The following is a 24307-nucleotide window of genomic DNA, read 5'->3' as shown; positions in this document are numbered from 1 at the left end:
AGTAAATCCCACTACAATATAGTCTTATCAATGGAAAATAGTTTCTAACATCCCTTATGCCATCTAGTAAATTTCTAGACACAGATGTAGATCATGATATTTAAACTTTTGCCTGTCTATCCTGGAGTAAGACACCTGAATAGTCTTTCAAAAACTATCTAACCACTCCTGAATTGTATCCTGATTAGGATGCTTCAAATGCTTATTTCCCTAGTGTACAGAATAAAGCTACTTTGTTCAGAATTATTTGAAAGTAGCCCAGACACAGTCAAAACAGGCCCAAGGAAAAAGTTAACAGATGTCCCAAATGCCACAGAATTACTTTAGCAGCCTTAGAAGTACAGATTCAAATTATATTTAGAAAAACATTTAGTCTAATTCTTCCATTTATTGACTTAGTTATAGTCAAACATAGACTTCCTTAGAGTAAGGCATGATGTCTAAGTAAAAAAAAAACCCCAAAACAAACAAACAAACAAACAAATAAAGCCCCAAGAACTTCTTTCCAGGAGTCATCCATTACACAGGTTAAATATCTTGTTTCTCACACCTTGTTTTCACCCTCAAAACCTACAGGTTGGGTGTTTTTTTTAATTCTAAAATTGACTTGTAAGACAATTTTAAAGTTTTGTAAAATAAATTAATGGAAGTTGTAATAAAAAATCATAATACAAGCTTACTTCCATATTTCTCACTAGTAAAATGATCCTTGAAGAGTCTTAGTGAGCTTTCAAGAATTTTTCCCAGTCTTTTGCAAACCATTTGTAAGGAAAAACACAATGTTGGCATATTATAATTTATGAGTAATTAAATTTTCATTTTTTTCTTATCTTGTTTGGACACTGAATTTACCCTCTATTTTTGATTTGTTACCATTTATATTTTATATTCACAAGTTATATGATTTCAGAATGTTGTATATTTGTTCCCATTGGGTTCATGAGTAAATATCAAGGATACTTTGTTAATTAAGTGACGTGAAAATTAGTTTTTATTTCTATCAAATAAATAGGTCATTTTAACTAACTCAGTGTAAAAAAAAAAGGTAAAAGACATATACTTGGAAAACTATAACACACAGGTGAATGAAACTGAAGATGACACAAAGAAATAAATGCAAAGATCTACAGTGGCCATGTACTGGAAGAATTAATACTGTTAAAATGACCACACTACCCAGTAATCTATAGATTCAATGCAATCCCTATCAAAATACCAATGGCACTTTTCACAGAACTAGCACAAATAATTCTGAAATTTGTACAGAAATACAACAGACTCTAAATAGCCAAAACAATGTTGAAAAAGAAAAACAAAGCCTGAGGTATCACATCTCCAGATTTCCAAGTATACTACAAAGCTATAGTAATCAAAACAGTATGGTACTGGTACAAAAATAGACACATAGCTCAATGGTACAGAACAGAGAGCCCAGAAATAAACCCACATTTACATGGTCTATTATTCTACAACAAACCAAGAATATACAACTGGGAAAAGACAGCCTCTTCAATAAATGGTGTTGGGAAACTGGACAGCTACATGCAAAAGAATCAAAGTGGACCACTTTCTTACATTATGAATAAAAATAAATTCAAAAAGGATTAAAGGCTAAATATAAGACCTGAAACCATAAAACACCTTCAAAAAAATAGGTAGTACACTGACATCAGTTTTAGCAATATTTTTTGGATATGTTTCCTCACACAAGGGAAACAAAAGCAAAAATAAACAAATGGGACTACATCAAACTAAAAAGCTTTTATACAATGAAGGATAATACCAAAAAAATGAAAAGGCCACCTACTGAATGGGAAAAGATATTTACAAACCATATACCTGAAAATGGGTTTATATCCAAAATACACAAAGAACTCATACAGCCCAACACAGGCCTTCCCTAAATTGATGGACCGTTTTAAAAATTATCTAAAGCTTTCTTTCTTAGGCCACCAACTCAGTGTACACAAAGGGAAAGCCTATCAATAATAGGATACTCCACAGAGGTTACTGTGAAGAGTAAGTTAGTTAATATATGCATGCACTAAAGGGTTAACAGGAGGCCTGGGATGCCCAAACCCCAAACATCTCAAAGATCTTCAGGACTGGCCCTTGACTGGCTCCTGAGATATCCTCTGAGCCCTTGGAATATTTTGCTAGTACCGTGTATTTGTATGCCAGATTTTGCACCACACTGTATCAGTCTGACCAGTTTATACTAACCATGTGACTTACTGTGAATGATTTTGCAGGCCTTGAGTCCTTGGTTTGACCTCTGGGGTTGCTGGAGATTGAGTAGCTAAGGTCAGCTACATGGGCACTGCATAACTATGTGACTGACCCCCAAGCAAACCCTGGACACCAAGACTCAAGAGAGTTTGTAACATTTTGTCACTGGGAGAGTTAAGTGCATCCCCATGCAACTTTACTGGGAAGGGACATCTGGAAGCCTGTGCCTGGTTTCTACTGGACTTCACCCCATGCCTTTTCCCTTTGCTCACTTTAAATCTGTATCCTTTCACTGTAATAAACCATAACAGTAAGGATAGCAACTTCTTTTTCCTGAGTTCTGTGAATCCTTCCAGTGAATCACTAAGGGTGGTCTTAGGGACCCATGACTGAATATGCAAGTGCTTAGAACAGCACCTGGCATCTAGTGAGCAATATATGGATAATTATTATTGCCAAGTACAGAGAAGTCATTTAAAAGCTTTAGGATAGCCATACAGTGCTATTAATTCTGCCAATCTCTGCTCTCAACTTTCATAGTAGGTTGGGGCTAAGATGATTAAACAAGAACACACTTCCTTCATCACAAGCTTGAGACACCCTGGATTTGATGGTTCTAGTCAGTGGATAATACTAAAACAGAACGAATGTTTAAATGTTAAAGAAACAGGCTGACAATAATCAGATTAGAAAGAGTAAAATACAACAGAGCTCTCACAATATAGCATACCTTGATCTCCTTTAAGCTTGGAAGTGATGCATTTAGAAATTCCTCAGTTAATCTCTTCCAACTAGCAGCTTTGCTGAGATCAGAATGAATGATGAATTTTTCATAAATTCTAAAATGTTAAAAAAAAATCAACTGATAACTATAAAGCTATATTAATAAAAAGGTGTATAAGAAAATACATATATATCTGAACACACACACATATAGACTGACTTACCCTTCTATTGTCTTTTCTACTTTGTGGCTGTTGACATCTAAGAAACGATGAAATCTAAAAGAGAAAATGTAATTCTTGTATCAATCCTGTCACATAGCTAAGTCGACTAGTCTCACAGCCCTCCACATCCCCCGCACCTGACACCCTATACTCAGCTATATGTTTCCAGTGAGTGCAACTCTCTCCCTGTATCACCTCCATCATTCATACAAGCAACCACTGAATCTGAGAGACTGCTCAAGCATCCTTTCCACAGGGCACAGGTTGTCCTGAGCTACCCAACCTTCTCTTCTTGCTCCTTTGTTGTTCCATAATGCCCTGTGTCTAAGTTCAGCACAGCACATTCTATGGCAGGGGTTCCTAATCTCTTTATGCCATAGTGAAGCCCAGTGAATCCTAGGGACCCCCTCTCAGGATAATGCTTTTAAATCATAAAATGAAATACAAAGGAAGCCAAGCATACTGAAATACAGCTGTGAAATGTTTTTTAAAGTTTGTGATATAGTAGGAGACATATTTCTTTGTTAAAGGATTAAATAACAAGATCTAGCGGTGGGTTCATAAGCATGTAACAGTAGGTAACATTTAAAAATATCTGAATACATTATGACAGTGAAATGTGTGATTTCTCCTGGTGACACAGTCATACAATAAGCGACTACTTGTTGCTTTCGTTCACAGCTGAAGGAAATGCTACTTTTTAGTTAGAGATTAGTGTCATTTTTTTTCTTGTCCAGATCTGTAATACCTGAATTCTATCTTCAGGCCCTCAGGTTAAGAAGTCCTATTCTATGTCATATGTAATTAATTTTTGTCTCTTTCTTAAGGATAGAAGCTGTATTTCACCTATCTATGAATTTCTAGGGCTTAGAATGTGGGCATAATTTTTTAAAAAACAAACATGAATTGTTCATTTTTCTGCTGGATTAAAGCATCATTAAATTATAGTATAACTAACTCAACTCTTGTTTTTCATCTTTTAGTAGCAAAGTCACACAATTTGTACTTAAAAGAAGTAAATTATACTACTAAATAACATCTCATTCTAACCCAGTAAATGGCTGAGTGGAATACCACTTATTATAGTTTCTCAATGTGTAAAAGGAGATAGTAATTGCTAATGTCTCTCCCAACTGTAAAATGATGTCCACTTACCTACTGTCATTTAGAAATAATAATAAAAAACTATTTGGCATACAGCATTAAAATTTTTCTATTTATATGACCTATTCAGGCATTATTATATTTATAAGTTACACTTAAGAACTATTTTATTTCAGAAACTTGGGGAGCTTTTAGACTCATCTATTCTTATTATAAACTAAGTAGACACTTCATGTATGATCATTAAGGTTGATAATCAAGATTACAGATTTTGAAAAACTGTTTACTATTCATGAAGATTTCTATTGAAATTAAACAGACAGAATATGAACAGAGACTAACATTCTTCTAACAATAATTTTTTAAAAATAATAACTTCATTACAGGTAATGATCATAACAGTATTCTTTAATTTACATGTCGCATAAAGAAAAATGGGAGCACCGACTTCACCTAAATATCTAAACTAAATAAATCTCTAAAAATTAATTACATGGGACTTCCTAGGTGGTGCAATGGTTGGGAATCCTCCTGCCAATGCAGGGGACACGGGTTTCATCCCTGCTCCGGGAAGATCCCACGTGCGGCGGGAACAACTGGGCCCTTGGGCCACAACTATTGAGCCTGTGCTCTGGAGCCAGTGAGCCACAGCTGCTGAGCCCGTGTGCTGCAGCTGCTGAAGGCCCACGCCCCACAGCCGGTGCTCAGCAAAAGAAGCCATAGCAACGAGGAGCCCCAGCACCGCAGTGGGGAGTGGCCCCCGCTCCCCGCAACTGGAGAGAGACCCTGTGCAGCAACAAAGACTCAATGCAGCCAATAAATAAATAAGTAAATAAATAAATTTATTTAAAAAAATTAATTACATGAAAAACTGTATTAGAAGCTGCATTAGGCGGCTTGGCTAGGGCAAGAACTGTTCTAGGTGCTGGGATAAGAAATGAACAAACAGACGAAGATCCCTACCCTGGTGGAACCGGTACTCTGCGTCAAGGTGGGGGTGGAGGAGAAAAACCATAACAACAGATAAGTTATCCAATGTGTTATGCTATGCGTTTTGGAAAAAGAAAAAGAGCAGGGCAAGAGAACTCTGGAGTGGCCTGAGCAGGAACAGGACGTCAGTGAGAATACAGTTTTAAATTGGGTGTGACCATTATTTTGAACTTCACTCACGCATCCATTCAAAAAACTGTTTGACGGGCAGCGGCCGGCGCTAAGCGCAGTGGGCGGGGCAGGGAACAGGACTGACAGAAGCCCTCCCCAGGAGCGCACTTGCAAGCCGCGAGGACGGCCCCCAGCAACCCGTAGCCTACTGCCTGAGCTGGCGTGGGTCACCGCGTGGACGCCCAGAGGCGCGAGGGCACCAAGCTGCCGGAGCCGCGAGGCGCGCGGGGGCTCTGCCGGGCGGGCCGCGCGCCCCACACCTCGCCAGACCCCTTCCCGTCCCCTGCTCCGGTGCCGCGCCCGCACCTGAAGTTGGACCAGGCGAAGTGCAGGGCAAGCTGGAAGTTGGGGTCCGCCTCGTCCTGGACGCCCGCCACAAGGCGGACGAGCTCGCGCACGTCGCGCTCTTGCCGTCGGTCCAGCCGGCTCCACGAAGGCGCCGGCGCCGCCATACCTGGCGCGCTCCCGACGTCCTTCGCGAGGCCGCGCCCGCTCTCGCGAGGGTTTGAGCTACAACCGCGTTGCGCCTCGGAGAGGCTACGGCCCCTCTCGCGATAGTTCGCGCTGCGGTCGCCTGGAGTCTTGGCTCTGGTTTTTATTGGTTTTTTGGCTGTCTGTTCTCCAGCCTCACCTGGTTAAGTTTAGAAATGCCTTCAAAGGGGTAGCCGTTATTATTAGTTTTATTAATAATAGTCTTTGTCTAACCTTGGTTGATGGTCTCTGTTTTGAGAGCAGCCACTTCTCATTCAGTGTATCTGTTTGTAAGTGTATTTTCAGGTAACCATGATCCGTTAGTTGTCCATCCTTCTGCAAGCTTCGGTGTCTCCTAGAGATGATCTGCGGTGGTCTTCCGGTTCCCCTCTGCTCCCACGGGCCACACTACACGGCCCCTGCTATAGCAGGTGTAAGGAAAGCGTGTTGTCCCGCACACAGGCTGCGCGCTGCGCCTCCCGCTCTCGCCTGTGGCCCGAGGAGGACTTGGTAAATCCCGTTGGCCAGAGGTGGAGTAAAGTCTTTGCTGTTATTCGTAATTAAAACTGGCTCAAGAGGGAGGGGGTAGGAGGATATATGTATAAATACAGCTGATTCGCTTTGTTGTACAGCGGAAACTGGCACAACAGTGTAAAGGTATTATACTCCAATAAAGATCGTCAAGATCGAAAAACAACCTGCACTTTAAAACTGTTTGCGTTAAGTATTGCTTATAACCATTCTAAGACTTGTTACATAGAACCATGCAATTTTTTTTTCCTTTTAGGGACCTACCAGGTTTTCATGTGTTTTATTACATTACATTACTTTAGTAAAAGATAGCTGATACACCACTCTCAGTCTATTTGGGCTGCTGTAACAAAATACTACAGACTGAGGGCCTGTAAACCACAGAAACTTATTTCTCATTGCTCTGCAGGCTGGAATTTGAGATCCGGGTGCCAGCATGGTTGGGTGAGGGCCCTCTTCCTGGAAGCAGACTTGGGGTTGTGTCCTCACGTGGTGAGAGGGATAAGGGAGCTCATTGGGGCCTCTTTTACAAGGGCATTCATTCCATTCTGGAGGGCTCCACCTTCCTTTTGCAATCACATCCCAAAGGCCATCACCTCCCAAATACCATCATATTGGGCATTAGAATTTCAAATTATGAATTTTGAGGGGACACAAACATCTAGGCTATAGCAACTACTAAAACATAGACTGCACACAACTTCACAAATCCCACAAGGGGGAAATCATAGAAGTAGAAATGATTCTGCAAAAGGGAATTTATACTCTCTTCCTTGGCCATCTTTTCTACTCCAGCCTCAGCTATCATCTGTGTGTTTATCACTCAAATTTGTGCATGCAGCTCACACTTTTCTTAGCACTCCAAATCTATAATTGCTTATTGTACATCTCCAAAAATCAAAGTATACATACACACTTATGTGTGTCTTTCCTGCCTCCCTATCCATCCGGTTGGTCTTGACTGGAGGGAGACTTAGAAAACTTTCCCCAGGGCACTCCCAATGACTTAGACCCAGTAGGGATTGAGGTACTCTCCCAGGCCTCTTTGGCTGGTCTGAGCCAATGTTCCCTTTCTGGAAGGAGAGTTGGAAAAATTTTCTAGAGGTGCCTCTGATGACTGAGCCCCATTCAAAATACAGTTGGGCCCCAGGTATCCTCTGTGGGCTTCTAAGGTTGGTCACCCACTCTGCAGGGGATGTGGAAACGTTTTTGGAAAAAACATACAAAGACAGGACAGCAAATGGGTTGGGTGCCTGCCACGTGTCCCTTGCTAGCCTAGGCCAGTGCAGCCCTCCAGAATGACCCCTGGATAAATGTTCTGGAAATGTATGCAAAGACCAGGCCCCAGGCACCACTGCACCCTGGCTAAGGGTGCCATCCCCATCCTTCTTGTCCAGCCTGTCCCAACACGCCCTTTGGAGGGACTTAGAAATATTTGAGGGGTGTCTCTGTTGAAAGTGCCACATGTAGGACTGTGCCAGTCTAGGGATGCCTACCACAGATCTACATGCCTGGCCAAGTTTGTCCTGGCATTGAGAGGGAACTTACAAAAATTTGGGAGAGGTGCAGTGCCCTACCCTTCATCCATGGCCAGCCTGAGGTGATGCCGACCTGTGGAGGGGAAATTGAAAATCTTTGGGGGAGATATAGCCAATGACAAGGACTGATGCAGGACTGCGGCCAGTCCATAGTACTCTCCCCAGGCCTGTCGGTACTAATAGTGCTGGTCCTGGCCTTGGAAGCAGAGTTAGAAACTTTGGGGGTGGGGGTCCCAATACCAGGACCTATCCAAGCTCCTTCTCCAGGCCTCCCTGGCCTGCCCAGGCCTTTCCACACCAGAGAGAGGCTTAGAAATGTTTTGGGATGCCTCCAAAGACCAGTCCCCAGGCAGGAGCACAGCCAGGCCCACAGAGCCTCTGCAGCCTCGGAGGCTTGTCTCGGTGATGACTCCCATGAGAGGGAGACATCAGTATCTTCAGAACTTGCACCCACATTTTAGTCTCCAACTGGGACCATGGCCAGAATTGGGGTGCCCCCTGCGGCCTCCCTGTTGACCTGGGCTGGTACCTGACTCTGAAGGAAAAAGTGCCTCCCCAAAACGTTTCTCAATGCCCCTCCAGTGGCTGAGATGTAAACAGCCTGTCAGGGAGGCCTGGGGAGGGCTGTGGGCTCTGCCACAGTCCCACGAAGGCCTGGCTGTCAGCAACACCCACCTGAGTGTTCCTAGTCCCACTCTGGTGGAGACTGGGGAGGGCAGAGTGGACACAGCTATGGTCCTGCATGGGCCCACGTCCTTACTGTGCCTCCAAAACATTTCCAAGTTCCCCTCAGAGGAGGGTGTGTCCCACCATGAGCCTGCCAGGGAGGCCTGAGAGGGCACTAACGGTTAGACCCTGGTCCTGGGTGGGTCTGGTCATTGGGTAGCCCCTGGATGTTCCCCTCTGAAGGATGTGGGCACTGGCCCAGGTCAGCAAGGGCTGCCCAGGGAGGATACCGTGTGAGGTCCAGTTTTTGATGTGCCCCCAGAAAATTTTATTTCTCATTCTGGTGGTGAACACCAGCCTGTGACTGACATGGAAGCTCCAGGATTGTGACTTCATCTCAGCTGTCTCAGCCCTTACAGATGGGGAGTGATCTGAGCTGGCCAGAGAGGCCCCTGGAAGGGTGCCTCTTGGGACCTAGTCATAGAAGACACTTCTAAAACATTCCTAAGTCCCATTCCAATGATGGGGAGCCAGTGAGAATCAAGAAGGGTGTGCCCATGCCTGGTGGTATCCCGTGTGGGCCTGGTCATTGCATGCAGCCCCCCAAATGTTTTCATGTCCCCAACCAGGGAAAGCGGTACTGCAGGTGGGTCAGATGCACCCTGAGATCACACCCAGCCTCACTGAGGTCCTCTGTAGGGCAGGTCACTGGAGGTGGCACCCAACAACTTTCCTAAGCTCTCATCAGTGGTGGAGAGTAGCCTGGGATGGCCAGGGACCCCCATGGAGATACCCTGACTGTGGTCAGGCATGGGCCCTGGTCAGCTTTGGAAAACATTTCCAAGTCCTCTCTGTGCGTAGCACTGGGTAGGGATGCCATGGGGTGGTACTGGGGCCCAGACACAGTCCTGCATGGGGTCTGGTTACCAGATGTGTCTGTTGACATTTTTTCTAAGTCCCTTTTGGAGGCAGAGACTGACCTGGGACGGACAAGGAGGCCCAGTGATGGCACTGTCCTGGCCACAGTCCTAGCTGTGGCTTGGTGGTCAGATGTGCCTCTGAAATATTTTTCCATGTCTCTGGGGTGGCCAGCCAGAGATGCCTGTGGAGGGGCAAATGGCTCAGCCACAGTCCTGCATGGGTCCTTTAGGCCCATCACATGCCCCTTTAGAAAATGATTGCATGTCCACTTCTGGACCTTGGGAGGCTTGGAGAGGGTATCTGGGTCTGGCTTCCCACTCCCAGTGTTGGGAGCACCTCACACAGTGTTTCCCACGGTACTGGAATGATCCAGACAGAGAAGGGTGACCATGAAAGTTGTCCTTGCCCACCCACACCACTGCACGGGGCCCACCTCCTGTGTTGGTGGGAACGGGCCATCCCAGGAGCCCAGAGGGTAAGAATTGCAAGAACTCTTGGCACAGAACAACTCCGTCCAAACCCTTCCACAAAAAGACTTGACCAAACTGTAGCTTGTCTTTCGGCATCCTGTTTCTCTAGGATGACCCCAAATGAATGGCTAGGGGACAGTCACCCTTCACCCCAAATGAAATACCTGCTTGAGAAAGCTCAGTGCTGACAGGAGATGTACTGTTTGTTCCAGCCGACACTGATGATTGGCCTCTGCCCGCCCCCCCCCGCCCTTTCTTAGAGCTCCTGCTAAAAGGGTCTGTAATTGTATGTGTCTCCTGCAACTCAGAAGCATCTCTCTCGAGGACCTGAGAGCCATTCCTAGGAAATATAATCACTGAGGGTAAGGCCTCTGTCTCCCAGTCTCTGTCCTAACTTCCATAACTGCCAGAACAAACACGGATGAACAGATTGCATCTGCACTGAGCAACCCTGTGTACTTCTTCAGCTCTCTGACTCTGCCCAGCCACCACACGCCCCTCCCTCATTGCCCCCTAAAATGCCCTCATCAGCTCTGTACTCATTGGAACAGAGCTCAGCTCTATTCCCTACTGTCAGAAGTTACTGAGTAAAACCTGTTTTCACGGCTTTAACTAATGTCTGGCTGTGTTTATCTTTGACAGGGGGCACCCAGGCTTGCCTGACTCTGCTTGGTCAGTGCGTCTTCCAATGTCCCCATCTGTCCCCCTCTGGTGGTGGGGACATCCCAGGATGGACAGGCAGGCCCTGGGGGCTCCATGTCTGGTCGCAGTCATGCTGGTTAACAGTGGGAGACGGGCTGCGCATGATCCCACGTGGGCCCTGGTGATTGTATGAACCTCTCCTTTGCCATTTCCAAGCCACCCCCTGGAGTGGGGACAGTGGTCTAGGTTGTCCAGGGGGCCTAGAGATTGCATACCTGGTCATGCTTCAATCATGTGGGGTCTCAGTAATGGGTAGCCCCCATCAAAAAATTTCTAAATGTGGGGAGGTGGAGTCAGGACTATCCAGTTTGCACAGTCAGGCCAGAGGAGGTGCCCCAGTCCCACCACAACCCTTCGTGGGATGCAGGTGATTGTGCACCATGAAGACGTTTCTGTCTCCCTCTGGAGGGGGGTACCAGGAAGTTCCTTGGAGAGCCCTAGGGGCTCCACCAAAGTCAGCCTGGGTTGGTTATAGGAGGTGTGAGGCCCTGTTGCAGGATGCACCTCCAAAAGGTTTTTCCTGTGTTTCTTCGGAGGGGAAATGAAGCCAGCCAAGCGGGGCCGAGAAATGTCTGCGTGGCCCTTGTTGTTGAACCACCTTCAGAAGATGTTTCCAACTTGCCTGCAGAGGTGAACACTGGCTGGATCAGCTCTTGATGCCCTGGGAAGTTCCCCAGGCCCCGCCAAATTTTCTATGGGGCTGGTCCCCCTACACGCTTCCCAGAACATTTCCTCTGTATTCCTTTGGGGGAAAATTGATCTAGGTCTCTGGAGAAGGACTTTAAAACATTTTTCAAGATACTCATCTAGGACCAGACAGGTACTGTCCTCCAGAGAGGACTTAGAAAACATTTTCAGGCGGTGCTTCCATGATTGGGTCTCACGAGGAACTTCATCCAGCGGGACCAGATTAGCCCGGGCTGACCCCACCCACCAGAGGTTTGGGGGAGCACATGCAATGGCCAGGCCAGCCTAAGGCATCTTCCTTAAGACTGTCCATGGAATTCCTAGGTGGCGCAGTGGTAAAGAATCTGCCTGCCAATGTAGGGGACATGGGTTCGAGCCCTGCCCTGGGAAGATTCCACATGCCACGGAGCAACTAAGCCTGTGCACCACAACTACTGAGACCATGTGCTGCAACTAGCAACTATTGAAGCCCACAGGCCTAGGGCCCGTGCTCCACAACAAGAGAAGCCACTACAATGAGGAGCCTGCACACCACAATGAAGAGTATCCCCCACTCTCAGCAACTAGAGAAAGCCGATGCGCAGCAATGAAGACCCAACGCAGCCAATAAATAAATTAAAAAAAAAAAAAAAAAAAAGACTGTCCAGCCTGGTGGTCCCTGCCTCCAAGAGGAGACTTAGACAGTTTCTCAGGAGGCACATCCTGCAACTGCCCTGCCTCTCCCCTGCATCCTCTCCCCCGCATCCATAACCTCCCTCCCCCTTGTTCTGGTCCTGCCACAGGAGGGGAGACGTAAGAGTGTTTTCAGGTGGCCACTAGGACCCACGACAATGACACTCCTTGCACATGCACTGTACTCCATCTGCTTCTGTTTGACATGCCCCCTCTATGCTATTTACCTCTCAGCTGCCACACAACCAGGCTGTTCTCTCCATTACCACACTCTGCACACAGCCTGTGCCATTCAATTACGCCTCATTGTAGAGAAACAATAGTTCCTCGCTCACCCATTCTACATCATCCTAACATGACTCCCCGCACATCTTGGTGTTCCATGCACCTAACAGTCTGCACACCAACAGAGGCATCTGGCTTACACACCTTGCACACCCTTTGTGAGCCTCCTCATTTCCCGCTGTTATACACTGCCTTTCTGCTCTTTGAACATCCACTTCCACTCCTTGGACACCCACTCTCACTTTCAGCACCTGTGCTGTGTTGATTCAAAACTGCTGTTTGAACACCATTGTGCACCCACCTAAGTCTGCATCTTGCCCACTTGCTCTGTCATTCAGATATCATTCTTGCACACCCACTCGGTGTGATTCGGTAGCCACCTCTTGCTCATTCAACTGTACCATTCGACATACACTGCATGCACACCCACGTGCCTGCCATTCAACCCTCTCTCCTTGTAAACTGTCGACTTGAAGAAAAACACACAGCATAAGAGTTGTAAGTTTCAGTTTTATTCAGGGTTGTACTGAGGACTATAGCCCGGGAGACAGCCTGTCAGATAGCTCTGGGGAATTGTTCCAAAGAGATAGGAAAGGAGCCCGTATATATATGAGTTTTTTGGCTAGGGAATACATGTATTCAAGCATACACCTTGGTTAAAAGATTATTGCTAATCACAAAGAACAGATCTCTCAAGGTAATGATTTTGGTGCTTCTCTATGTATGGGAATATGCAAGAATATGGGCTCATTGAAATTCTTTCTGAGATATGTATCTAACTACCTAGGAGCCAGTTTATCCAAAGCACAGAGTACCTCATGCTGCTTTTTTCATCTTGAACTCCCCACAGGGTGCACTGTCAGTGGGTGACTGCCGTGGGTTGCAACTTAACCTTTTGTATAACGAGATGATGAGTGACACTTTATTCTTCATGTTTACAGCACCCATTATAGTCTCTGCAGTTTCCCTTCCATGCCTGTGTCATTCAACTTACACCCAGCAGGCTGTGCCATCAGCTTTCAATCTCTGCTCACCACAGTTTCCCCACCATGTGCTGCGCCCCTCCAACTTGCTGTTGTGATACCACCACTCTGCGGGACCACTCTGGGTTCTTCAGCCATCCCTCCCTGCAGGCTCAGCGGGCTCTGTTCCACCTAATTCCTCACCCAGCCAGTGGGCTCCATTCGTCCTCCGTGCTGCTCAACCTATATCTATTGCACAACAAAGCTATACTATAAAATCATACCAATAATACACATATACATGTATGTTCAGCCAATGGGTCTGTAATTATAGCCACTGCGTCACAGTGAGATGTGCGTGTAGTGGGGGCTGTGTGTGAGACTCTTTTGTTATGTGAGTGTGTGCATGTGAAATACTTTGTTTGCCTTGTGGAAGACAGTGTTTTGAATTGTGGTGTGATACTGTGTTTAGCTGAGTGTGTCTGTGAGAGAGAGAATCTGTGTTTAGTAGTGTTTTGCTTATTTGTAAGACACTCTTTCTTGGGGTTTGTGTGAGACATTCTGCTTAATGGTGTGAGTTTGTGAAACACTGTTAAGAGACACATGTGTATGAAAGTGTGTTTAGTGTTGTGTGTTTGTGGCAGACACTGTGTTGGGTGGCCTTTGTGTGTGAGACACTGTGAGTGTATGAGGGCACTAAGTTTATTGGGGGCATGGAGTGCGTGTGAGACAGAGAGAGAGAGAAAGGCTGTGTTGAGTGGTGTGTGTATTTGTGATCACTGTGTTTTGACCCCAGGAGGGTTCTTGGAGCTGTCTCCACCCTGCTGTGGGTGGTGAGTGGGCTGGCCATAGTTGGCTTAATTAAGACGGTGATTGTATTCAAGGGTCCTTGGTCACTGTCTGGGCACTGGGTGGAGAAAAGGACCCTTCAACTGCTCAGCTGCACAAACCAGGAGGCAGCTTCTTTGCTTGGAGTTGCAGGGAATGAGGAATGCTGGTCCTCCCAGTGAGACGCTGATCAGTGGGGGGATGACGGGAGAGGAGTGCTGCCCTCTTGGCCACCACCTGGAGAGGAGCTTTCAGCACACTGAGAAGGCAGGGGAGGAAGAGAGCTGGTTGTGCCCCAAACACTATAGACTGTTGTTTTTATTGTTTTATTTGACTTAAAAAATAAATGTTGGGAATTCCCTGGCCTTGTTTAGGACTCTGAGCTTTCAATGCCAAAGGCACATATTTGATCCCTGGTCCGGGAACTAAGATCCTGCAAGCCACACCACACAGCCAAAAATTAAAAAAAAAAAGTTCCTTCATTTTCTATACAGTACGTCCTTAGGACTATTTTCAGATACTTTAAATATTTTCGCAGCTCCACTCCTTCTGCTGGCCCACAGAGCCCCTCATGCTAGCAACACATAAATGAAACCCTTTCTTGTTTATCTTTCTTTCTGATTTATCTACTTGTCTGTGTGTCTGAATGATTATATATTTTCCATTTATCTGTATCTATAGTCTGTTTCTCTATCCATCCATTTATACATCTATTTGTCTATATCACCTTCAATATGTCTGTCTTCTGTCTAGATGTCTTAACGTCTGTTCACCTATATGTCTGTCTGTTTAATCTGTTGGTTTTCTGTCTGATTCCCTGTCTGCTTATGTTTCTGTTTCTCTATTTCTCTCTAAGTTTCTGTCTGCTCCCTATCTATCTATATAGTTGTCAATATGTCTGTCTGTCCATCTGTCAATATGTCTATCCATTTCATCATCTATCACACTATCATAATATTGATCTTTCTGACTCTTTTTTTTCTGATTTTTTTCCTCTGTTTGCATATCTCTCTGTGTGTCTCTCTCTCTGTCATTCTGTTTGTCTTACTACTATTAGTAGGATAATTGTATACCTAATTCTCTGTCTAATTATCTATGTGTCTGTCTAGATGCCAGTCTATTTTTCTGTCTTTGCATTTTCTGTACATCTCCCTATGTATGCATATATTTGTTTGTTTATGTCTATTTTCTATCTTTCTGTGTTTCTTAGTGTCCATTAGTCTGTATTTCTGTCTGTCTGTCTTTGCACTATCAGTAGATGTGTCTCACTGTCAATTCTAGTAATCATCTATCTGCGGGTCTCTGTATGTGTGTCTTCTTGGCTTTCTACCTATCTTTTTGTCTATACTTATGCCTACTTTTCTATCATCTGTTTTTGTGTCTCTCTTCCTATTTAAACTACCTCTCTTTCTATGAATGCTCGTATGTCCATCTGTCTATCCCTCTATCTAGCCATCTGTCTGTCTGTCTAACTCCCTATTCAAGTATATAGTTATCTACCCACCGTCTATCTATCTACCTATCATCTATCTCTCTTTCTGTCTGTGTTTCTATGTGTCCACTTGTCCATCTGTCTCTTTGTCTACCTTTACACTTTTGTTTACCTGATTCTCTGTCCGTCTTTCAGCTATCTTTCTGTTCATCTGTCGTTTTAAACCTACTTTTGTATTCATAGGTTCATCAGCCATTCTTTTTTAAAACAGCTATAGTAAGATAGAACTCATATACATACACTTCACCCATTTAAACCATATGATTCAATGACTATTTTAGTATATTCACAGAATTGTGCGTCCTCACCATAAAAAATTTTAGAAAATTTAATTTTCTAAAAGAAATCCTGGATCTCTTAGCTATTATCTCACAACCCCCATTCCCTCCAGCTTTAGGCAGCCACCAATCTACTTTTTAAATTTTTATAGGTTTGCTTATTCTGGACACTACATATAAATGGATTCATACTATAAATTGTCCTTGATGACTGGCTTTTTTCACTTGGCATAATGTTTTTAAGGTTTATCCATGTAGCATGTATCAACTGTCAATATTTAATTTCATTTTTGCAAATAATTTTATGATACCACTTTTTTTTACCCAATTGGTAAACAATTTGCATTGTTTCTGCTTACTGGCTATTATGAATAATCTTGATATGCACTATTGTGTACAAGTTTTTGTGTGGATATATGTTTTTATTTCTCTTGGGTATACACCTAGGAATGGAATTTCTGGATTATTGAGTAGAAAGTACAGTTTCCCATCTCTCCTCACCCCGACACAATTTCCCTATTATTGACATTTTCATTAGTGTGTCACATTCTTTACAGTTGAAGAAATGATATTTATACATTATTATTAACTAAAGTTCATCATTTACATGAGGGTTCATTCTTTGCATTAGGTAGTTTATGGATTCTGAGAAATGTGTACTGTCACTTGTCCACCTTTACAGTATCATACAGAATAGTTTCACTGCCCTAAAAATCCCCTGTGCTCCAACTATCTGTCCCTCCCTTCCCTGAAACCTTGGTCAACCACTGATACTTTTACTGTCTTTATAGTTTTGTCTTTTTATGAGCATCATATAGTTGGAATCACACAGTATGTAGCTTTTTCAGATTGGTTCCTTTCATGTAGTAATATGCATTCAAGTTTCCCCTGTGTCTTTTCATGGTTTAATAGCTGAATAATATCCCATTGTATGTATGTATCATAGTTTTTATTTTTAACCCATTCACCTAAGATATCTTACCTACTTCCATTTTTGGCAGCTATCATGTTGAGAGTCTTTTCATGTGCTTATTTGACATCTGTATATTTTCTTTGGTGAGGTTCAGATCTTTTGTCCATTTTACTGAGTTTTTGCTTTCTTATTGTTGAATTTTGAGAGTTCTTTGTATCTGGTTTCTCTCCATTAAGTAGAATGTTAGCTGTAGGGTTTTTTGTAGATGTTTATTATCAAGTTAAGGAATTCCCCTCTATTCTTATTTTACTGAGAGTTTTTAATATGAATTAGTGTTAGGGAATTCCCTGGTGGTCCAGTGGTTAGGACTTTGCACTTTCACTGCCAAAAGCCTGGGGTCAATCCCTGGTCAGGGAACTAAGATCCCACAAGCCACATGGCATGGCAGAAAAAAAAAAAAAAAAAAAAAAGGAAAGAAAAAATGAAAAAAGAAAAAAGAAAAGAAAAAAAGAAAGAAAAAAGAAACAAAGATGAACAAAAAAGAATAAAAAAGAAAAAAAGAATTAGTGTTGGGTTTTGTCAAATGCTTTTTCTGCATCTATTGATATAATCTATATGATAAAAACATATTTTTTCCTTAGGCCTATTGATGTGATGAATTATATTAATATTTCAAATATCAATTATTTGAATTAGACCTGCATACCTGTGTTTAAAAGACAAGTATAAGTAGAAAGCAAAAGGATAGAAAAAGGTATTCGTGCTAACAGTAATCAAAAGAGAGCAGAGGTGGCTATCGAATATCAGACAAAATAGATTTTAAGCAAAAACTGTTGTAAGACACAGAAAAGGACATTATATATTGATAAAAGGGTTAAGTCACCAAGAAGATATTAACAATTATAAATATATGTGCACCAAACATCGCAGCCCCTAAATACATGAAGCATATTTCACTAACAGAATTGAAAGGAGAAAGAGTTCTACAACAGTAGTTGGATACTGCAATACCCTACTTTCAGTAATGGTTAGAACATACAGACAGAAGATCAATAGAGAAATAGAGGATTTCAACAATACTATCAGTCAATTGTGCCGAACAGATATATATAGAGCACTCTACACAAGAAAAGCAGAATACACATTCTTCTCAAGCGCACATGAAACACTCTCTAGGATAGACCATATGTTAGGATACACAACAAGTCTTAAAAATTAAAAAGATTGAAACCATACAAAGTATGTTTTTTGATTGGAATGCAATGAAATTAGAAATCAATAGTAAAAGGAAAACTGAAAATTTCACAATATCTGGAAATTGAACAACATACTTTTGTGTGTGTGTGTGTGTGATACCTTATTTTATTTTTTTAAAGCTCTTTATTGGAATATAAATTGCTTTACACTTTTGTGCCAGTTTCTGAGGTACATCAAAGTGAATCAGCTGTATTTATCCTCTCCCTCCTGTGACTCCCTCCCACCCTCCCTATCCTGGCCCTCTAAGTCATCACCCATCATCGAGTTGATCTCCCTATGTTATGCAGCAACTTCCCACTAGCTATTTTACATTTGGTAGTGTATATATGTCTATGCTACACTCTCACTTCATCCCAGCTTCCCCTTCGCCATCCCCCCCACCAACTCCATGTTCTCAAGTCCATTCTCTACATCTGCATCTTTATTCTTGCCCTGTCAGTGGGTTCATCAGTACCATTTTTTTAGATTCCATATATTTGAGTTAGCACATAGTATTTGTTTTTCTCTTTCTAGCTTACTTCACTCTGCATGACAGACTCTAGGTCCATCCACCTCATTACAAATAACTCAGTTTCATTCCTTTTTTTATGGCTAAGTAATGTTCCATTGTATATACGTGCCACATCTTCTTTATCCATTCATCTGTTGATGGGCATTTAGGTTGCTTCCATGTCCTGGCTATTGTAAATAGTGCTGCAAGGAACATCATGGTACATGTTTCTTTTTGGATTATGGTTTTCTCTGGGTATATGCCCAGTAGTAGGATTGCTGGGTCAGATGGTAGTTCTATTTTTAGTTTTTTAAGGAACCTCCAAACTGTTTTCCATAGTAGCTGTACCAGCTTACATTCCCACCAACACTGCAGGAGGGTTCCATTCTCTCCACACCCTCTCCAACATTTGTTGTTTCTAGAGTTTTTGATGATGGCCATTCTGATCGGTGTGAGGTGATACCTCATGTGGCTTTGACTTGCATTTCTCTAATGATGAGTGATGTTGAGCATCTTTACATGTGTTTGTTGGCCATCTGTATGTCTTCTTTGGAGAAATGTCTATTTAGGTCTTCTGCCCATTTGTGGATTGGGTTATTTGCTTTTTTGGTATTAAGCTGCATGAGCTGCTTGTGTATTTTGGAGATTAATCCTCTGTCCATTGCTTCATTGGCAAATATCTTCTCATTCTGAGGGCTGTCTTCTTGTCTTGTTTATGGTTTCTTTCACTGTGCAAACGCTTTTAAGTTTCATGAGGTCCCATTTGTTTATTTTTTATTTTATTTCCATTATTCTAAGAGGTGTGTCAAAAAGGATCTTGCTTTGATGTATGTCATAGAGTGTTCTGCCTATGTTTTACTCTAAGAGTTTGTTAGTGTCTGGCCTTACATTTAGGTCTTTAATCCATTTTGAGTTTATTTTTGTGTATGGTGTTAGGAAGTGTTCCAATTTCATTCTTTTACATGTTGCTGTCCAGTTTTCCCAGCACCATTTATTGAAGAGGCTGTCTTTTTTCCATTGCATACTTTTGCCTCCTTTGTCAAAGATAAGGTGCCCATATGTGTGTGGGTTTACCTGTGGGCTCTCTATTCGAACAACATACTCTTAAACAACCCATGAGTCAAAGAAAAAAATCACAAGGGAAATTAGAAAATATCTTGAGACAAAATAAAACAAAACACAGCATACAAAACCTTATGGAATGCAGCAAAAACAATGCTCACTGGGCCATTCATAGATATAAATGCTTACATTAAAAAAGAAGGAAGATCTCAAATCAACAACTTAACTTCACACCTTAAGGAAGAACAAACTAAACTCAAAGATAGTGGAGGGAAGGAAATAATAAAAACTAGTGCCGAGATAAACGAAATAGAAAATAGGAAAACAGTAGAGAAATCAATAAAACTGAAAGTTAATTCTTTGAACAGATCAACAAAAGTGATAAACATTTTTAGCTAGATTAAGAAAAAAAGGAAGACAGGTAAGAAAAACAAAAATTCAAATAAAATGAAAGTGAGGATATTAATATGGATTTTACAGAAATAAAAAGGATTATTAGAGAGTACCATAGACAATTGGATGCCCAAATTTGGATAACCTAGATGAAATGTACAAATTTGTAGGAAAACAATCTACCAAGACTGAACCATGAAAATATAGAAAATCTGAATAGACCTATTACTAGCAAGGAGATTGAAACAATAATCAAAAACTTTCTGACAAAGAATGTATTTTACCAAAGTTTTTCAAAAAATCAACATAAGCTCCCAACAAAGAAAAGTTCTGGTCCAGATAACTTCACTGACCAAATTCTATCCAACACTTAAAGAAAAATAAACACCAATCCTTTTCAACTCTAAAAAATTGAAGCTGTGTGGACACTTCCAAACTCATTCTGAAGCCAGCATTTCTTCTACACCAACACCAAACAAAGAAACTATAAGAAAAGAAAGCTACATACCAATATTCCTTATGAGCAAAGATGCAAAAACCCTCCACAAAATGTGTTGGAGGAAGTCATTAAGATGATGTCACTGCTGGTTGACCTGTGAGCTAGACCCAGGCAATCTGAGGCTCCTCACCCCCTCCTCAGTTCTTGGGCTGTTTATTCACTTGCCTTCCCCATACTAGAAATTGTCACAAGGACACAGCTTTCAGATAATAAAGTGCTGTTGAGACCATCTGGATGGCATATGTCTGATGGAACTCAGTTAAGACCTCTCTATAAAGAGTCCAGTAGGTGAGTATGGAGATCTACTTGAGGCTGCCCAAGACAAGCCTTGTGTGCAAGTTCCTTTGCTTATTAAACCTGCCACCTATGAATGTCTACCTCTTTTTTTAGTCCTTCCCTACCCTCTGTATGTGGGGGCTCATTTCAGATTTCACCAAGGAAACTCCTGAGGGTGTGAACTAACAATTGATGAGCCATCCAGGTAACCAAAGAAATGGGCCTTGGGAAAGAGGGAGCCTCGGGGGAAATCCTGAGTTGCTATCAGTCTCTACATGGGGAGGGTGATCCACATGTTAGGTACTGTGGACTGCCATGTGAATATGGAGAGACACACAAAATGCTGGCTGGTCTAATTCACTTGTTTGAGGAACTGTGCAGAGCTCACTGTGTCAGAGAAGGGGAATGCATGGCTGCAGTGGGTTGGCCACCAATGCCTAATTAGAGGCTGAAGTTAGAATGTTGGAAGAAGAGCTGAGGTTAGATAAGTGTCCACTGCTCTGCTGGGTTAGCAGACTAGGTGGGAAAGCAGGTTAAGCTGGAGATCTTGGTGTGTTGTTTTCAAAGCCAGGAGGGTGCAAGTTGCTATGGATAAAAATCCAAGCACTTGTGATAAAGCCTGATTGGGGCACTAAGAAGTGGAATCCTTGGGAAAGTGAGGAGAGTGAATTGTTATATTGACACTGAAATAGTTGGCGTGCCCTGTGCCATAATATAAAAGAAAAATATAAATAGTAATTGCCCTAGACTTCTGGTAGTAGAGGAATATATCCCCAAGATTCTTGGGAGAAAACTTCATTATTTCTCTGTCCTTTGAAGTTGTAAATCTTGTCATGTCTTTGAAATGTAAACATGCCAGGAGATAACTAAAACACTGCCCACAGATTCTGATGGAAAAAGGGGGTAAAGAGACTTTCTTTAAAATATAGAAGCTTCCTCACCCCAAATTTAGTCCACAGCCTCCATAAGATTATTTGTCATGAGCAAATACAAATCTTAAAAGTCTTCTCCATAAATATTAGTAACAGCTTTAGCTGTGTGGATGGGTGACCTAAACTCGTTCTGCCTGCCAGGGACACAATTGGGATTAAACTGTTATTTATGAACTAGTGAGTTTTGTATTGTTATACCCGATTTACAGCTAAGGTTTTGGAACAAATGCTATGGGGCCTCTGTGTCTGTCTGTATGTTTATGTATGTCTATATGTTACGTGTATATGATTTTTTTAAATCTTCAGAAGGTATAGCCAAAATTAATTTGTAAACGGTCTCTAATTGGCTTAAAGGAAAAATACGCTCTGATATCAATAGTGCACTTATATAAAACTATGGACTTAATTTTCTTTCATCTGCTAGAAGCACAAACTTTCGTTGGGACTATTGGTCTGCTCTTGATGGGCTTTGGAAAGCCTTTTTTTTTTTTTACCTTTTAAGTAATTTGCCTAAAAACAAAGATTCTGTTTTCTAGTAAAATAATTTCCTGTGCTTCATGTTGTCTTTATCAGGTCTTTGATTACTTAAGAAAACTGTTAAAAGAGTTGATTTTTTTTACAACCATGTAACTTTCCATATTTGTCTTGTTAGTGGGTAACTAAGTATTGTTTCACAGTGAACTATGATCCTATTTAATCAAGTGTTTTAAAACCTTTTCATATTTTTGGCAAGCTTCCCCCAAATCAAATTCTAAATGAGGTCTTTTTGACCTTGAACTAACTTTGGGATTTTCTAGACGGCCCCTGAAATATCTCAAAAGATATGTTCTCTCTCCTTATAAAAGAGAGATATTAAACTAATCGGGCTTCTTTTATATGTTAAATTACCTGACAGGCAGGAGCTAAACTTTCTTTAGGGTATATTTGTATGAAATTCCTAAAAATCTGATATATCCTGGTATAATGTTATCATTCATAATTTTTAATTGTATGTAATAGAGATAACCAAATTTCCTTGTCTACTGCATTATAATGAACTCTTACCATGGCTATTTTTAAGTCCTTTGTCATTTATAGTCAGTTATTATTTACTTTGTTGCTTTTGCAAAAGTTCCTGCAAAAGTGCTTCATCTTCAAGGAGATTCATGGAAAAGACTATGACAAATACAGGTTTCTGATAACTAACATCAATTTGCCTTCATGTGAGAGGGACAATAGTAGACATTTCAAGTGGTTCCCAAGGCTACCTGCACAGCCCCACCATATATCATGGATGGTAGCCTGAGACCTGTCCCTGTTCTCCTTCCCACATCAGTAAAACAGGCCCCTTACATCTTTTTTTTTTAAAATTGGGGTATAGTTGTTTTAGAGTGCTGTGTTAATTTCTACTGTATAGCCAAGTGGAGTTCCCTGTGCTATACAGCAGGTTCTCATTAGTTATCTATTTTATACATATTAGTGTATAAATGTCAATCCCAATCTTCCAATTCATCCCACTCCCCTTTTTCCCCCTTGCTGTCCATATGTTTGTTCTCTACATCTGTGTCTACTTGTGCCTTGCAAACAGGCTCATCTGTACCATTTTTCTAGATTCCACATGTATGTTTTAATATATTTATTTCTCTCTTTTCTGACTTACTGCACTCTGTATGACAGTCTCTTGGTCCATCCACATCTATACAAATGAACCAATCTCATTCTTTTCATGACTGAGTAATATTCCATTGTATATATGTGCCACATCTTCTTTATCCATTCATCTGTTGACGGACATTTAGGTTGCTTCCATATACTGGCTATTGTAAATAGTGCTGCAATGAACATTGTGGTGCATGTTTCTTTTTTGGATTATGGTTTTCTCTGGGTATATGCTCAGGAGTGGGATTGCTGGGTCATATGGCAGTTCTATTTTTAGTTTTTTAAGGAACATCCATACTATTTTCCATAGTGGCTGTGCCAATTTACATTTCCACCAACAGTGCAAGAGGGTTCCCTTTTCTCCATGCCCTCTCCAGCATTTTTGTTTGGATTTTTTGATGATGGCCATTCTGACCAGTGTGAGGTGATACTTCATTGTAATTTTGATTTGTATTTCTCTAACAATTAGTGATGTTGAGCATCTTTTCATGCACCTTTTGTCCATCTGTATGTCTTCTTCAGAGAAATGTCCATTTAGGTCTTCTATCCATTTTTGGATTGACTTTTCTTTCTTTTTTTTTTTTTTTGATATTGAACTGCATGAGCTGTTTGTATATTTTGGAGATTAATCCTTTGTCTGTTGATTCATTTGCAAATATTTTCTCCCATTCTGAGGGTTGTCTTTTCATCTTGTTTATGGTTTCTTTTGCTGTGGGAAGGCTTTTAAGTTTTATTAGGTCCCATTTGTTTATTTTTGTTTTTATTTCCATTACTTTAGGAGGTGGGTCAAAAAAGATCTTGCTGTGATACATGTCAAGGAGTGTTCGTCCTATGTTTTCCTCTAAGAGTTTTGCAGTGTCTGGTCTTATATTTAGGTCTTTAATCCATTTTTGAGTTTACCTT

At 41.9% G+C, this 24307-nt stretch overlaps 1 protein-coding gene across 2 annotated transcripts in view; it reads right to left on the bottom strand.

Moving 5' to 3' along the window:
- TUBGCP5 (tubulin gamma complex component 5) overlaps positions 1–5905 on the bottom strand; it is a 52013-nt gene extending 46108 nt beyond the window's left edge. For both annotated transcript variants that reach the window (XM_057745321.1, XM_057745320.1), the window contains exons 1-3: positions 5748–5905; positions 3177–3230; positions 2960–3068 (exon numbers count right to left, since the gene is read on the bottom strand). In XM_057745321.1, the coding sequence (XP_057601304.1) occupies positions 2960–3068; positions 3177–3230; positions 5748–5893 (309 nt within the window). In that variant the 5' untranslated portion in view covers positions 5894–5905. The remainder of the gene's footprint in view (positions 1–2959; positions 3069–3176; positions 3231–5747) is intronic.
- Positions 5906–24307: the final 18402 nt, after the last annotated feature.

The sequence above is a fragment of the Hippopotamus amphibius genome, chromosome 8, assembly GCF_030028045.1.
Source record: "Hippopotamus amphibius kiboko isolate mHipAmp2 chromosome 8, mHipAmp2.hap2, whole genome shotgun sequence".
NCBI lineage: Eukaryota > Metazoa > Chordata > Mammalia > Artiodactyla > Hippopotamidae > Hippopotamus > Hippopotamus amphibius.
This window is presented reverse-complemented; position numbering and strand designations above follow the sequence as displayed.